Source organism: Phyllobates terribilis, unplaced genomic scaffold (genome assembly GCF_046119375.1).
Source record: "Phyllobates terribilis strain yellow unplaced genomic scaffold, ASM4611937v1 Scaffold_62__1_contigs__length_8034531, whole genome shotgun sequence".
NCBI lineage: Eukaryota > Metazoa > Chordata > Amphibia > Anura > Dendrobatidae > Phyllobates > Phyllobates terribilis.
This window is the reverse complement of record NW_027362822.1, coordinates 560,322-577,500: the sequence shown is the minus strand read 5'-3', so window position 1 is coordinate 577,500 and position 17,179 is coordinate 560,322. Positions and strand designations below refer to the sequence as shown.

Genomic DNA, 17,179 nt, shown 5'->3' with positions numbered 1-17,179 from the left:
CTCCCTCTTCCCCCGGACTCCGGACCGAACAGAAGCGCCGCGGTAGCGCTCATCCCGGTCAGGTAAGTATGTAAGTATGGCGCCAGAGATCGCGGTATGTGTTCAGTGTATACGCATACCTCGATCTCCAGCACCATACACTCCTCTTACCTGTAACGGCTCCATGCGTTCTTCAGTCTGGAGCCAGACTGTGCAGGCGTGTCACACTAGCGCAGACTATAAAGGCTTCAGACAGAGGGACGCTTGTAGCGTTATATTATAGATACTCTATATGTATGTATATATATATATGTATACTGTATATGTGTATATGCATACTGTATGTATATATATATGTATACTGTATATGTGTGTGTATATATGTATACTGTATATGGGTGTGTATATGTATACTGTATATGTGTGTATATATATGTATACTGTATATGTGTGTGTATATCTATACTGTGTATATATGTATACTGTATATGGGTGTGTATATATGTATACTGTATATAGGTGTATATATATGTATACTGTAGATGTGTGTATATGTATACTGTATATGGGTGTATATATATGTATACTGTATATGGGTGTGTATATGTATACTGTATATGGGTGTGTATATATGTATACTGTATGTGTGTGTATATATATGTATACTGTATATGTGTGTGTATATCTATACTGTGTATATATGTATACTGTATATGGGTGTGTATATATGTATACTGTATATAGGTGTATATATATGTATACTGTAGATGTGTGTATATGTATACTGTATATAGGTGTATATATATGTATACTGTAGATGTGTGTATATGTATACTGTATATGGGTGTATATATGTATGCTGTATGTGTGTGTATATATATATGTACAGTGCTGGCCAAAAGTATTGGCACCCCTGCAATTCTGTCAGATAATACTCAGTTTCTTCCTGAAAATGATTGCAATCACAAATTCTTTGGTATTATTCTCTTCATTTAATTTGCTTGCAAGGAAAAACACAAAAGAGAATGAAGCAAAAATAAAATCATTGATCATTTCACACAAAACTCCAAAAATGGGCCGGACAAAAGTATTGGCACCCTCAGCCTAATATTTGGTTGCACAACCTTTAGCCAAAATAACTGCGAACAACCGCTTCCGGTAACCATCAATGAGTTTCTTACAATGCTCTGCTGGAATTGTAGACCATTCTTCTTTGGCAAACTTGTAGTGAGCTGGCCGTCTCTGGCTGTTCTGTGATAATTGATATAGAGCCTGTTACAGAAGTGATTACACAGGATGATGTTGCCACCTTGTGGCCAGAGGTTGCACCTGCGCAGGGTGTGATGACAGAGAAAAAGACTGAGCCTCCTGTGTCCCGCCCTAGAGAGTCACGTAACCAAAGTGGGAAGCAGGAAAAAGCGCGCGCAGAGTCTGCTGTGGTCTGTGAAAAGAGCCAGGACGGTGTGCAGGACCTCGTGTGTGGCGCAGGAGAGACTCTCAACGTGATTTCTTCTATCTGACACCATATCCTCGGAGCCTTCCCCAGCTCCTGCACTGCTGAAGGATTCAGCTGTTACACTCCCTGCTACTGGAGTGTGGACTACATAAGGGGACCCACCAGAGCTTCTATCCGGATCAGAGAGACTGTAAGCGGGACCTCTGGCGAGAGGCCGAAGTATCCCTTCCTTTGTTTCCGCGAATTCTGCTGTTCCTGTTTTTTTTCCGGCTGGGACGCCTTCCTGCAAAGACAGACAGGCCTGCGACGGGGGACACATCCTTCTGGAGTAAAGGACTGGTAACGTGTGAGTAGGGACAGTGAGGGTCAGCTTATCAGTACACGTTATTACTGTGCATATTTACGGTTGTCATTTATTGTTTTTTTTTCTTTGCTGTGTTAAAAATGTATGCGAGTAAAGATACGGTTGTCAAGATAGAGTCTGTGTGTGGGGATCTTGCTGGGCCAGATCATAGATACCAATGCGCGGCCTTGCCCGCGGTCACTTCAAACTGCTCCAGGTCCCTGATATTTGAAGGGAGCCTTCTCCAAACTGCCATTTTGCGATCTCTCCACAGGTGTTCTATGGGATTCAGGTCTGGACTCATTGCTGGCCACCTTAGAAGTCTCCAGTGCTTTCTCTAAAACCATTTTATAGTGCTTTTGGAAGTGTGTTTTGGGTCATTGTCCTGCTGGAAGACCCATGACCTCTGAGGGAAACCCAGCTTTCTCACACTGGGCCCTACATTATGCTGCAAAATTTGTTGGTAGTCTTCAGACTTCATAATGCCATGCACACGGTCAAGCAGTCCAGTGCCAGAGGCAGCAAAGCAACCCCAAAACATCAGGGAACCTCCGCCATGTTTGACTGTAGGGACCGTGTTCTTTTCTTTGAATGCCTCTTTTTCTTTCCTGTACACTCTATGTTGATGCTTTTTCCCAAAAAGCTCTACTTTTGTCTCATCTGACCGGAGAACATTCTTCCAAAACGTTTTAGGCTTTCTCAGGTAAGTTTTGGCAAACTCCAGCCTGGCTTTTTTATGTCTCGGGGTAAGAAGTGGGGTCTTCCTGGGTATCCTACCATACAGTCCCTTTTCATTCAGACGCCAACGGATAGTATGGGTTGACACTGCTGTACTCTCGGACTGCAGGGCAGCTTGAACTTGTTTGGATGTTAGTCGAGGTTCTTTATCCACCATCCGCACAATCTTGCGTTGAAATCTCTCGTCAATTTTTTTTTCCGTCCACATCTAGGGAGGTTAGCCACAGTGCCATGGGCTTTACACTTCTTGATGACACTGCGCACGGAAGACACAGGAACATTCAGGTCTTTGGAGATGGACTTGTAGCCTTGAGATTGCTCATGCTTCCTCACAATTTGGTTTCACAAGTCCTCAGACAGTTCTTTGGTCTTCTTTCTTTTCTCCATGCTCAATGTGGTATACACAAGGACACAGGACAGAGGTTGAGTCAACTTTAATCCATGTTAACTGGCTGCAAGTGTGATTTAGCTATTGCCAACACCTGTTAGGTGCCACAGGTAAGTTACAGGTGCTGTTAATTGCACGAATTAGAGAAGCATCACATGATTTTTCAAAGGGTGCCAATACTTTTGTCCACCCCCTTTTTTAGGTTTGGTGTGGAATTATATCCAATCTGGCTTTAGGACAATTCTTTTTGTGTTTTTTTCATTGAAGACAAATTAAATGAAGAGAATAATACCAAAGAATTTATGATTGCAATCATTTCCAGGAAGAAACTGAGTATTATCTGACAGAATTGCAGGGGTGCCAATACTTTTGGCCAGCACTGTATACTGTATATGGGCGTGTGTATATATATATGTATACTGGTATGTGTGTGTATATGTGTGTATATATGTGTATATATGTATACTGTATATGTGTGTATATATGTATACTGTATATGTGTGTATATATGTATACTGTATATGGGTGTGTATATATATATATATATATATACAGTATATGGGTGTGTATATATATATATACTGTATACTGGGTGTGTATATATGTATACTGTATAAGTGTGTATATATATGTATACTGTATATGGGTGTATATATGTATACTGTATATGGGTGTATATATGCATACTGTATATGTGTGTATATATGTATACTGTATATGTGTGTATATATGTATACTGTATATGGGTGTATATATATGTATACTGGTATATGTGTGTATATATGTATACTGTATATGGGTGTATATATGTATACTGTATATGTGTGTATATATGTATACTGTATATGTGTGTATATATATATGTATACTGTATATGGGTGTGTATATATGTATACTGTATATGTGTGTATATGTATACTGTATATGGGTGTGTATATATATACTGTATATGGGTGTATATATATGTATACTGTATATGTGTGTATATATATGTATACTGTATATGTGTGTGTATATGTATACTGTATATGGGTGTGTATATATGTATACTGTATATGTGTGTATATGTATACTGTATATGGGTGGATATATACAGTACAGACCAAAAGTTTGGACACACCTTCTCATTTAAAGATTTTTCTGTATTTTCATGACTATGAAAATTGTACATTCACACTGAAGGCATCAAAACTATGAATTAACACAGGTGGAATTATATACTTAACAAAAAAGTGTGAAACAACTGAAAATATGTCTTATATTCTAGGTTCTTCAAAGTAGCCACCTTTTGCTTTGATGACTGCTTTGCACACTCTTGGCGTTCTCTTGATGAGCTTCTAGAGGTAGTCACCGGAAATGGTCTTCACCTCACAGGTGTGCCCTGTCAGGTTTAATATGATAAAGTGCTTTATTCTTTGTCGGGTCCAGGGGTCCTGTAGAATGTGAATCCCTTGTGCCAAGACAGAAGAAAAGTTGCTGAACACTTGGTACCCCAAAGTGATCAATCTATTTGCCAATCAAGATGCCCTGCAGTTGATTAATGCGGACAAATTGGATTCCTTTTATAACTGCGTCTCGACTAGCGGGGTGCCTCAAGGGTCTGTCTTGGGCCCTATATTATTTAATATATTTATTAATGATCTAGTGGAAGGGTTGCATAGTAAAATAGCAATATTTGCAGATGATACTAAACTTTGTAACGTAGTTAATACAGATGAGGATAGGGCACAGCTACAGGAGGATTTAGATAAATTGGGGAGTTGGGCCAAAAAATGGCAAATGGGGTTCAATGCCGATAAATGTAAGGTCATGCACATGGGAAAGAAAAACAGCAGTCACCCATACATATTAAATGGGAAACCGTTGGGGAAATCTGACATGGAGAAGGACCTGGGCGTCTTGGTTAACAGCAAATTAAATTGGAGTGCCCAGTGTCAGGCAGCAGCTGCGAAGGCAAATAGAGTCATGGCATGCATCAGAAGAGGAATAGGGGCATGTGATGAGAACATTGTTCTTCCTCTGTATAAAGCGCTGGTAAGGCCGCACTTAGAATATTGTGCACAGTTCTGGGCTCCGGTACTCAGAAAAGACATATTGGAGCTAGAGAGGGTACAAAGGAGGGCGACTAAGGTAATAAAGGGAATGGAGGGACTAGAATACCCAGAGAGGTTGTCCAAATTAGGCCTATTTACGTTGGAAAAGAGAAGGCTTAGGGGAGACCTCATAAACATGTATAAATACATCAGGGGGCAGTACAGAGATCTCTCCCATGACCTGTTTATACCAAGGATGGTGACAAAGACGAGGGGGCACACTATGCGTCTGGAGGAAAGGAGGTTCCTGCACCAGCATAGAAGGGGATTCTTTACGGTCAGAGCTGTGAGACTCTGGAATTCTCTGGGAGAGGAAGTGGTGATGTCCAACTCACTTAATGAGTTCAAGAGAGGACTGGACGCCTTTCTTGAGAACAATAAAATTACATCTTATGCTTAGTGATAGTTAATTAATCCAGGGATTTAATCTGACTGCCAGATTGGAGTCGGGAAGTGAATTTTTCCTCAATGATGTAAATTGGCCTATACCGCATGGTTTTTTTTTGCCTTCCCCTGGATCAACGCTGCGGAATAGCTGCAGTGCACAAGAAATAGGCTGAACTGGATGGACGCTTGTCTTTTTTCGGCCTTTTAAACTATGTAACTATGTAACTATGTAACACTTATGTCCAAGCAGGTAAAGGCGGCTGCAAGATCCGTGATATATAAGGATTCATGTTCATTATTGTATCTCTGGATCAGACATAGACTCAGAGTGATACAACTAAATAGACCCTATAGGGGTAAAGTTGGCATATCCGGGGGGAAATATATCCCAGATTTGCCAAACTGAGCCAACTCATGAAACACATGGGTACATAGGAGAAGAAAGAGTTAATTGGCGTAAAAAATATAAATTTTTATTCCATCAAGTTAAAAAACGTACATAGTAAAAAGAGAAATGACATAATACGGATAGTATAAAGACACTAATTAGATTACCAATGTAGCAAGATATGTTACAAAGTATACATATATGGTCACGCATATGGTCACAGTGGGACATGAGCAATATAGATAATATAGCATAAGGTTAGTATATCAAGACAATCCAATGAGTGTAATAATATATCAAAAAGTAATCCATAAGTATTCCATAGTCATTGGATTTACACTTGCCATATGCATCAGGTATCCATCTAAATAATGCTCCTGCCCACAAATAATCAGATACATGTCACATAAAACATTTTTTAAGGTAGTCTCTTACCACAAAGAGTGCCAAAAAGGAGGGTAAAGTGCATAAAGGAACGCACAGTGGCAGAGTGGTATTCCCATCTCATATATTTATGGCACTTCCACAGTCTGAGGACGCACATTCGGCTGAAGTATATTGCTGCGCAGGGACATGCCGGGTCCCTGAGCTGCAATGCATGCCGCCAGCCAATCAAAGGCCAGTAGCTGATGTCGGCGTGCCAGTCACGAGCGACGCATGGAAGTGACGTCATGCGCTGCCCTTGCCGGCACACTGAAATCAGCTACAGAAGAAGACGCCGCATGTCGTGGGAGCGCAGGAAGGTAAGAAGAATCATTTATTTTTGTTTATTTAATGTATTAGAAAAGAACGACAGAACATTATACCAGGAAAGGGCCAAGGATGGGGAGCATTAGACAAGGAAGGGGCTCAGGGTGGGGAGAATTAGACAAGGAAGGGGCCCAGGATGGGGAGCATTATATAAAGAAGGGGCCCAGGATGGGGAACATTATACAAGGAAAGGGCCCAGGATAGGGAGCATTATACCAGAATGGGGGTCATTATACCATGACATGGGCCAGGATGAAGGACATTACACCAGGAAGGGCACAAGGATGGAGGTCATTATACCAGAATGGGGCCTAGGATGGGGGACAGGATACCAGGATGGAGGACATTGTTATAGGATGGGGGACATTGTACCAGGATTGGGGACAATGTTACAGGAAGGGGCCAGGATGGGGGACATTATTACAGTAAGAGGCCCAGGACCAAGGACATTATACCAGGAAGGAGGCCAGGATTGGGACGTTATTGCTGAAAGGGGCTCAGGATGGGGGGTATTATACACAGAAGGTGGATATTATAACAGGAAGAGGCCCAGGATCGGGGATATTATAACAGGAAGGGGCGCAGGATGGGGAACATTATACCAGGAAGGGGCCTAGAATGAGAGACATTATTATAGGATGGGGCTACAATGGGAAACATCCAAGGCAGGGACGAACACGCGCATCATTATCGGATCTAGAATGCTACAAGGGCCCATACATCTGACCAACATGCTGGTGGGGGCCCAGGTCCAAATTTTGCACATCTGCAGGAACATGGCATATGGCTTAACAGTATGTCATATGTTGGGAAGGGGTTAAGCTACAGCACATTACATAGCCTCTTGCAGCTATATCAATGGAAAAATTAAAAAATGTATGGCTTTTTGAAGAAGGGAAGGAAAAAATGCAAAACAAAAAATTATCCGGTCCTGAAGGGATTAAGGAGTTCCCACCCACAGTAAATGTTGTCACTCAGCTTAAAATCTTCACTTGCTTATTAGCAGAAGCTAATGTTTCATTAGGATCTCCGAGGCTAAAGTTACATGCGGCTCCAGCTTACATGTAAAGGGGATGGTATCAAGGAGTCTCGCCAAACTTTCCCTACAAATGTCCAACAATTCAGAATTCATATCCATTGATAATTTATCTTCTAAAATGATAGCATTTTTTTTCTATCCTTTTCATTTTATGTGTAATTAACTTTTTGCTCTCCTCCTTTAAGCAATGGGAGGAACGACTGATAAGGATCCAGGAAACCATTGATGAATGGCTGAAGGTGCCGACCCAGTGGCTTTAATCTTCTCTTCTGAGGACATCATGCAGCAAATGCCTGAAGAAGGACGCTTATTCCAGACTGTGGACAGAAACTGGAGAGAGATCATGAAACATTGCGTTAAAGACCCGAAGGTAAATGGATGCTTCATGGTGGACTGATACAAGAAAGCACGGTCATCTTGCATCCAGGATTGATGTTTTCCAAGAGTCCGTGTCCTGATGCTTCCATCACAAGGATCCCGGGTTATGGGGCTCCGCACTGCCTGGACTCCAGCCTCCCGCATCTTCTATTTTCTATCCAAATAGGTTCTAATTTTTCTTTTAATATAAACTATTGGCACAATAGTCAATGAATGTGACCTTTTTTCAGTCTCTATAACTATATAATGGAATCTTACTTATGGGCTATCTACTTTGTATTAGGTTTTAAGCGCCACTTCTCTGACCGGACTTCTGGAGAAACTTCAGGACAGCAATGTGCTTCTGGATAAAATCATGAAAGGGCTGAATGCCTATCTGGAGAAGAAGAGGCTTTTTTCCCACGGTATAGTCCTTTCACTTGTTGCAATGATTGTATATATTCCTTAAATATTTTTTTTTCTTATTTAAACGCATTGAAATCATTTTTGTAATTGGATTTCATTAATAATTTTGCACTGTTTGCCTTCTATTGGCTCTGTGTTGCGCTGGCTATTGGACTTATTTTTAATCTGTCTTTTTTCAGCTCCTCTTAGCCGATTTATGACCACAGATCACATCAAAGCTGAATGTGCAGGAAACAAAAAGCCTAACGGTGCAACATTTTTAATGAAACTGAATTGTCGCAAATACTCGCAATTAAATGGGTATTCCCATCTCCAAGATCCTATCCCAATATGTAGTAGGCGTAGTAATAATAATAATATTAGCAAATACCTCCAATTAGAAGTGTAGTATAGTTCTTCTGATTCACTATGTCGCTTTCCCCATGTACAAGGCATTGCAGTAGCTTCGGTATCCATGGTTACGACCACTCATATAGTGACAGTTATTTGCTAGTGGTCGTAACCTAAGCTACTGCAATGCCCTGCACATGGGGTAAGCGACAAAACAAATCAGAAGAACTATACTAAACTTCTAATTGGAGGTATTTGCTAATATTATTATTATTACGCATACTACATATTGGGGTAGAATCCTGGAGATGGGAATACACATTTCAGTTAAATTAAAAAAAGTTCCCAAAGCTGGATAGCCCCTTTAAGCTAACCATACGCATGACATATGAGATACCCGTGGTCTGAATGGTTATTTGGCTATTTCTCCTGACTCCCACCTATTCTGCTGAACAGTCATGTGGTTTTAATGGGGAGAGAGGAGAAAGTCGGTACTGGACACCTCCGGCAGCGGGTTATCTCCCCTGAGAACCAAAAGACCGGGTATTGAAATCCCATCTGCCTGATCCTTCTGGCCCTGACATCCTCTATCGGGGGAGAGTCAGGAGACCCCCATACACATCAGTGGGTAGGCCGGTCCTGCTGCAATCGTCAGGTTTAAACTATTTTAATCCAATGTGTATGGGGACTGAATCTTTACTTTAAAGCTTTGCTTTTCTATTTTCTCACATAGACACTAATACAAATGGCGCCTGACCCAATACTTTAATGACATCTTTATCATATTGTGCATTTTCGCTTTAGCTTTTTCTTCCTGTCCAACGACGAAATGCTAGAAATTCTCTCTGAGACTAAAGATCCTCTGCGGGTCCAACCACATCTAAAGAAGGGCTTTGAAGGCATCGCAAAGCTGGAGCTCCTTCCTAACCTGGACATCAAAGCCATGTACAGCACCGAGGGGGAACGCGTAGAGCTCATCCAGACCATCTCCACCTCCGAGGCTCGGGGGGCCGTGGAGAAGTGGCTCATCCAAGGGGAAGATGTCATGTTAAGGAGCGTGCATGATGTTATTGCTCGGTCACGAATGGTACGGATCTACCTACAGACCAAAAGCATTAATTGGAACTAATCTAGTCTATATATATAATCGTCTTATCCCGTCTGTCTGTCTGTCTGTGTGTCTGTGTGTCTGTCTGTCCAGGAAATCCCGCGTCGCTCATTGGTCCGGCAGCGGCCAATCAGCGCCGGGGGATTTCTAAAAAAAGATGGCGGCCGTTAGCGGCTCATCTGCGGGACGGAGCTGAGCGGCGATGCAGCCGGGAGATGACCGGCGCAAGGCGCTCATCTACCGGCCGGCAACAGCAGAAGGAACCCGACCGACGGACCCATCTGCGGGATGGAGATGCAGCCGGAAGATGAGCGCCGCGAGGCGCTCATCTCCCGGCCGGTAGCAGCGGAAGGACCGCCGGCGTCGCTGACCTCCATGCGGAAGGGAGGACCGGGGAGCGGCGCTGCGGGTCGGGATACTTCTGCTGTGAGCGCCCGCTATGTCCCGGGTTCTCGCAGTGGAAGTAGCCGCACAGGCAGCGCCGCTCCCCGGTCCTCACCAAGACGATTCGATGATTGATCGCGGTCTTCGGACCCGACCAATCACTGATCTTAGCGCAAAACTTAAACACCGCTGTGCTGATTGGTCGCCGACGCTGCCCGCGACCAATCACCGATCTTGGCTCCACATTTAAACACCGCTGTGGTGATTGGTCGCGGCCGATATTTAAATTTGGCGCCAAAATCGGTGATTGGTCGCGGCCGATATTTCAATTTGGCGCCCAAATCGGTGATTGGTTGCGGTCAGTGTCCGTGACCAATCAGCACAATAGTGTTTAACTTTGGCGCCAAGATCAGTCATTGGTCGCGGGCCAAGACAGCGACCAATCACCGAAATGTGCGGCACTTTTAAATAGCGTCCGTGACCAATTGGATGTCAGCGCCACTCCCCGGTCCTCCCTTCACACCCTAGCCGCATGGATGTCAGCGCCGCTCCCCGGTCCTCCCTTCACACCCTAGCCGCATGGATGTCAGCGGCGCTGCCTGTGCGGATACTTCCGCTCCGAGAACCCGGGACATGAGCGGGCGCTCGCAGCAGAAGTATCTGGACTCGCAGCGCCGCTCCCCGGTCCTCCCTTCACACCCTAGCCGCTGATGTCCCCACTGTATCCGCATGGTCTTACAAAGGTCCGGACATTTGTGTTAAAAATCGCTGATTGGTCGCAGGCGCTGCCCGCGACCAATCACCGATTTGGGCGCCAAATTTAAATATCAGCCGCGACCAATCAGCACAGCGGTGTTTAAATGTGGAGCCAAGATCGGTGATTGGTCGCGGCCGATATTTAAATTTGGCGCCCAAATCGGTGATTGGTCGCTGGCAGCGCCAGCGACCAATCAGCGATTTTTAACACAAATGTCCGGACCTTTGTAACACCATGCGGATACTGTGGGGACATCAGCGGCTAGGGTTTGAAGGGAGGATCGGGGAGCGGCGCTGCGGGTCGGGATACTTCTGCTCCGAGCGCCCGCTCATGTCCCGGGTTCTCGGAGCGGAAGTATCCGCACAGGCAGCGCCGCTGACATCCATGCGGCTAGGGTGTGAAGGGAGGGACGGGGAGCGGCGCTGACATCCAATTGGTCGCGGACGCTATTTAAAAGTGCCTCACAAATCGGTGATTGGTCGCGGTCTTGGCCCACAACCAATCACGGATCTTGCCGCAAAAGTTAAACACTACGGTGCTGATTGGTCGCGGACGCTGACAGCGACCAATCACCGATTTTGGCGCCACATTCAAATATCGGCCGCGACCAATCACCGATCTTGGCTCCACATTTAAACACCGCTGTGCGGATTGGTCGCGGACGCTATTTAAATGTGGCACCAAAATCGGTGATTGGTCGCACCCAGCGTCGGCGACCAATCAGCACAGCGGTGTTTAAATGTGGAGCCAAGATCGGTGATTGGTCGCGGCCGATATTTGAATGTGGCGCCCAAATCGGTGATTGGTCGCTGTCAGCGTCCGCGACCAATTAGCACCGTAGTGTTTAACTTTGGCCGCAAGATCAGTGATTGGTTGCGGGCCAAGTCGGCGACCAATCACCGATTTGTGCGGCACATTTAAATAGCGGCAGCGACCATTCACCGATCTTGCCGCCACATTTAAACACTGCTGTGCTGATTGGACGCGGACGCCGGACGCGTCCAATCAACGAGATTGGCGCCAAATTTAAGCAACGCTCTGCTGATTGATCGCGGTCGCTGGCCGAGATCAATCAGCAGTATTGGCGCAAAATTTAAACAACGCTCTGCTGATTGGTCGCGGTTGTCGGCCGTGACCAGTCAGCAGTATTGGCGCCAAATTTAAACCTCACTCTGCTGATTGGTCGCAACCACCGGCCGCGACCAATCTGCGTTTTTGGTGCCAAATTTAAACAACGCTCTGCTGATTGGTCACGGTCGCCGGCCGAGACCAATCAGCAGCATTGGGGCCAAATGTAAACCCCGCTGTGCTGATTGGTCGCGGTCGCCGGCAAAGACCCATCAGCATTATTGGTGCCAAATTTAAACCCTGCTCTGCTGATTGGTCGCAGCCGCCAGCCGCGACTAATCAGCGATTTTGGTGCCAATTTTAAACACCGCACTGCTGATTGGTCGCGGCCGCCATCCGCGACCAATCAGCGAGATTGGCGCCAAATTTAAACAACGCTCTGCTGATTGTTCGCTGTCGCCGGCCTCGACCAATCAGCGATTTTGGCGCCAAATTTAAAGAATGCTCTGCTGTTTGGTCACGGCCGGCGACCAATCTGTGATTTTGGCGCCGAATTTAAACCCCGCTCTGCATCGCTCTGCTGATTGGTCGCGGTCGGCGGCCATGACCAGTCAGCAGTATTGGCGCCAAATTTAAACACCGCTCGGCTGATTGGTCGCGACTAATCAGCGATTTTGGTGCCCAATTTAAACACGCTCTCCAGTCCTCACTAACACGGTTCGCTGATTGGTCGCGGCCGCCGCCCGCGACCAATCATCGATATTGCCGCCAAATTTAAACACCGCTTTGCTGATTGGTCGCGGTTGCCGAACGCGACCAATCAGCGATTTTGGCGCCAAATTTAAACACAGCTCTGCTGATTGCACCCGGTCGGCCGCATACCTATTCTAGAATACCCGATGCATTAGAATCAGGCCACCATCTAGTTCTTTTATATTTGTATAAGATTATTTGGCGGCAGTGAATGATTTGTGGATGATGTATCTCTTGCAATAGAGCCAGGTAGCAGATCTTCTACCTGCAATCGGTAGAAATGAATTTGCTAGATAATACTAGTAAGGTTGTCCCTCTCTTAAATGCTTCTGTCAACGTAATTTAACTTTCTTTTTTAAAAGGCATACCCTGCGACTGCAAGAAAAGACTGGGTGAGGGAATGGCCGGGACAGGTCGTGCTCTGTGTGTCTCATGTTCTGGACAAGTGAAGTGCATGAGGCTATCGACAGTGGCCCGGAGGTACGGCATAAGCTCCTTTACTGATCAAGGTTGCTTCACTATAAACAGTCATGGCCGGAAGTGTTGGCACCCTTGAAGTTGTTCCAGAAAATGAAGTATTTTTCCATAAAAAATTGCATGTGTATTTTCTGTTATACACATGTTTATTTCCTTTGTATGTATTGGAACAACACAAAAAAAGGCAAATTGGATATAATTTCACACAAAACCCCATAAATGGGTCGGACAAAATTGTTGGCATCTTTCCAAAATTGTGGGTAAACAATTTTGTTTCAAGCATGTGATGCTCGTTCAAACTCACCTGTGGCAAGTAAAAGGTGCGGGCAATATGAAAATCACACCTGAAACCTGATACAAAGGGGAAAAGTTGACTCAGTCTTTGCGTTGTTACGTGCCACACTAAGCAGGGAGAACAGAAAGAGGAGAAGAGAACTGTCTGAGGACTTGAGAACCAAAATTGTTGACTAATATCTTCTTTTTGTGTTGTTCCAATATACACAAATGAAATAAACATGTGAACAACAAAACGTGTAATTGTAATAATTTTCTGGGAGAAATACATATATATACATTCATAGACAGACTTCATGAGTTCTCCTGCTAATAGACTGTCATACCCAGAGACGCAGCTTATAGGAGTTTCCAGGGGGGGATATACCATTGGTGCAACAGAGGTAAGGGGACCCACATTCACATCCAAAGATGCAAGCAGCTTATTTCACAGTACGTTATTAGACTGCAAAGAGCCCATGTAGTGTTCTTGCCCAGGGGTCTTCTCCTGGGGGTTGCAGTTGTACAGCGGCTCAATATCTTGAAGGTACCCAAAAGGCTCCATAGTATTGTTGGGATTTTGCATTGATTCATGCATCTTGTCTAGAGATGCGCAACTAAATTTGCAGGACCTTGGTCTAAGAGAGCAGGTTAGTAGTCTGTGGCTGTTGGATGGGAGCCTTGCTAACCGCCTCTTACATGCCGGCATCCCTGGCTCCTCTTTTGATTAGCCGGCCAGGCGTGATGTCATTTGTGCCTCACACCACAACTATGACATCGACATCAAAAGAGGAGCCGGAGATGCCGGTTCACGGGGCTCCGGTCCTGCGGCCGTGGAATACTGACCGGACTGTTGGACCAGAGTCCTGCAAATCCATTCGCTCATCTCTACTCTCGTCATATCTACCAATAAGGGAAGACATTGTATGGGATTTCCCATAATACCAGCATAAAATTAATCCATCTGCATTGAGTTTTCCATGCTGTTTGTAGCAGGGTTTTATAGAGGTACATCTGGGTATTTGGAGCAATTTGCGAGGAGGCAAATTGTCCCAGCAGACTCGCAGCACATTGGGGGCTCTCGTCACCATAGAGGGGCACGCTCGTGACATGGTCAGGGAAATGATCGAAACAGGTTTGTGCAAACATCATGGCTGGCAGCAAACTTTCCAATACCATTTTCTATTTATTATACACTACATGGAGAAAGGTATTGTGCCCCCTCCACATTACACCTACAGGGGCTTTTATGGCCTCCTATTCTAATCCATATCCAGGATGTTAATATGGAGTCCGTCCCTCTACAGATATCACAGCTCAGTATGCCGAGCACCTTCATACATTTCACCATATTCCTATGTTCTTTCCATATCTATGTTATGTTCCCCCCTCTTTTCTTTGAGTTTTCATAGGACACAATTGATCTTGTCACAGTAAAGCAATCTTGGGGTGTACTTACAATGACGTCTATGGGGCAGTAGTCATTTCTGCATATTGAGATGGTGGTCCCTATATAGGAATGTTTTGGCATCTGTAGGTGTCGGCATCCCCTGTATATGACTCATTGCCACAATTGATCTTCTTTATAGTCAGTGGTTTGGATGGCCTAGGTGCGGTTTGTAATATTTTCTATCAATGGTGTGTGTGCCCTCCTCTGTGCAGTGTCGTTCTATAACCATGGATGGACTAATAAAGGGGTTTTATGTCAATTCCTTTAATGACCTTTTGTTCGGTTTCTTTGTAGGTATTATGTCATTCTCCGAGTGGTCAGCCATTCTAAGCCTGAGCAGACATATGGCAATGTAATTGATGTGTGCCTGACATTGTTCTTCCCTATGTTGCGGTGACATATTTATGCTGCCATTCTCCAGTATTTGTTCTAATTAATCATCCTAAAGGTGTTTAGTGGGGTTGAGGTTGAGAACGTGTGGGAAACAGTTCTGCTCTTCTATTCCCTTAGGGTTGGAAGCTACAATTGTTTAAAATGTCTTGTGCTGAAGCATTAAGATATCTTTTCACTGGAACTAAGGGGCCTAGACCACCCCCTAAAAACAAGGCCATACCTCCACCACCAAACTGCCCAGCGGGCACAATGCAGTTAATAGGGTAACGTTCTCCTGGCATTCACCAAATCCAGACTCGTCCATCAGATGCCAGATAGAGAAGTGTGATCCGTCACTGCACAGAACAGGTCTCCTCCAGAGTCCTGTGGTGGCGGCTTCACACCACTCCATCCGACGCTCGGCATCGTGCTTGGTGATGTAAGGCTGCATGCAGCTGCTCGGCCATAAAGCTCCAGGCGGGGGCGCAGTGTTTGTGGTGATGTTGTTACCAAAGTAGATCTGGACTCTGCAGTTATGGAGTCAGGAGAGCGTTCTGCCCTCTGCTCCTCAGCACTCAGTGACCCCGCTCTGTAATGTTCTGGGGTCTCCTGAGTTGCTGCAGTTCCTTCCACTCCTTAATAATATCACTCACATGTGATGGGGGAAGATTTAGGAGGGAAGAAATGTAATATCCAGACTTGTTACCCCGGTGGCTCCTATTACAGGACCACGCTGGTATCAGAGAGCTCTGCACCACCAGCCGTTCTGTCATATGTTAGTAACAGCACACCGCATGGGAGGGCGGATGTTATACACCGGGGGGCGTGGGGATTGATGTTATACACTGGTGGGGGGCGAGAGTCTTAATGTTATACAAGGCCGAGGGGCCAGATGTTATACCCTAGGGGTACGAGGGGCTAGATGTTATACTGTCCGAGGGCTGGATGTTATACACTGAGGAGCAAGGGGACGGATATTATATACCGGGGTGAGGGGACGGATATTATACACCGGGGGGCGTGGGGACGGATATTATACACCAGGGGCGAGGGGACGGATATTATACACCAGGTGCGAGGGGACGGATATTATACACCAGGGGTGAGGGGACAGATATTATACACCAGGTGCGAGGGGACGGATATTATTCACCAGGGGCGAGGGGACGGATATTATACACCAGGGGTGAGGGGACAGATATTATACACCAGGGGCGAGGGGACGGATATTATTCACCAGGGGCGGGGGGACGGATATTATACACCAGGTGCGAGGGGACGGATATTATACACCAGGGGTGAGGGGACAGATATTATACACCAGGTGCGAGGGGACGGATATTATTCACCAGGGGCGAGGGGACGGATATTATACACCAGGTGCGAGGGGACGGATATTATACACCAGGGGTGAGGGGACAGATATTATACACCAGGTGCGAGGGGACGGATATTATTCACCAGGGGCGAGGGGACGGATATTATACACCAGGGGCGAGGGGACGGATATTATACACCAGGGGCGGGGGGACGGATATTATACACCGGGGCGAGGGGACGGATATTATACACCGGGGGGGGCGAGAGGCCAGATGTTATACACAAGGGGGAGGGAGCGAGGGGACAGATGTTATACACCGGGGCTGGGGGCCGGATATTATGCAAAGAAGGGCTTGGGGTTGGATGTTATACAGTGGGGTTGAGGGGATGGATTTTATACACTGGCGGGGGGGGCGAGGGGACGGATATTATACACCGGGGGGGCGAGAGGCCGGATGTTATACACCAGGGGGAGGGAGCGAGGGGACAGATGTTATACACCGGGGCTGGTGGCCGGATGTTATACCCTGGGGGCCAGATGTT

The 17,179-nt window shown here is 45.6% G+C and overlaps 1 protein-coding gene across 1 annotated transcript; it reads left to right on the top strand.

Annotated features, from left to right (window-relative positions):
- Positions 1 to 7,595: 7,595 nt before the first annotated feature.
- LOC141192497 (dynein axonemal heavy chain 12-like) lies at positions 7,596 to 13,202 on the top strand. The gene is made up of 4 exons (XM_073662025.1): positions 7,596 to 7,931; positions 8,223 to 8,343; positions 9,479 to 9,761; positions 13,107 to 13,202. The coding sequence occupies exons 1-3, from the start codon at positions 7,791 to 7,793 to the stop codon at positions 9,508 to 9,510; spliced, it is 294 nt and encodes a 97-aa protein (XP_073518126.1). The 5' UTR covers positions 7,596 to 7,790; the 3' UTR covers positions 9,511 to 9,761; positions 13,107 to 13,202.
- Positions 13,203 to 17,179: the final 3,977 nt, after the last annotated feature.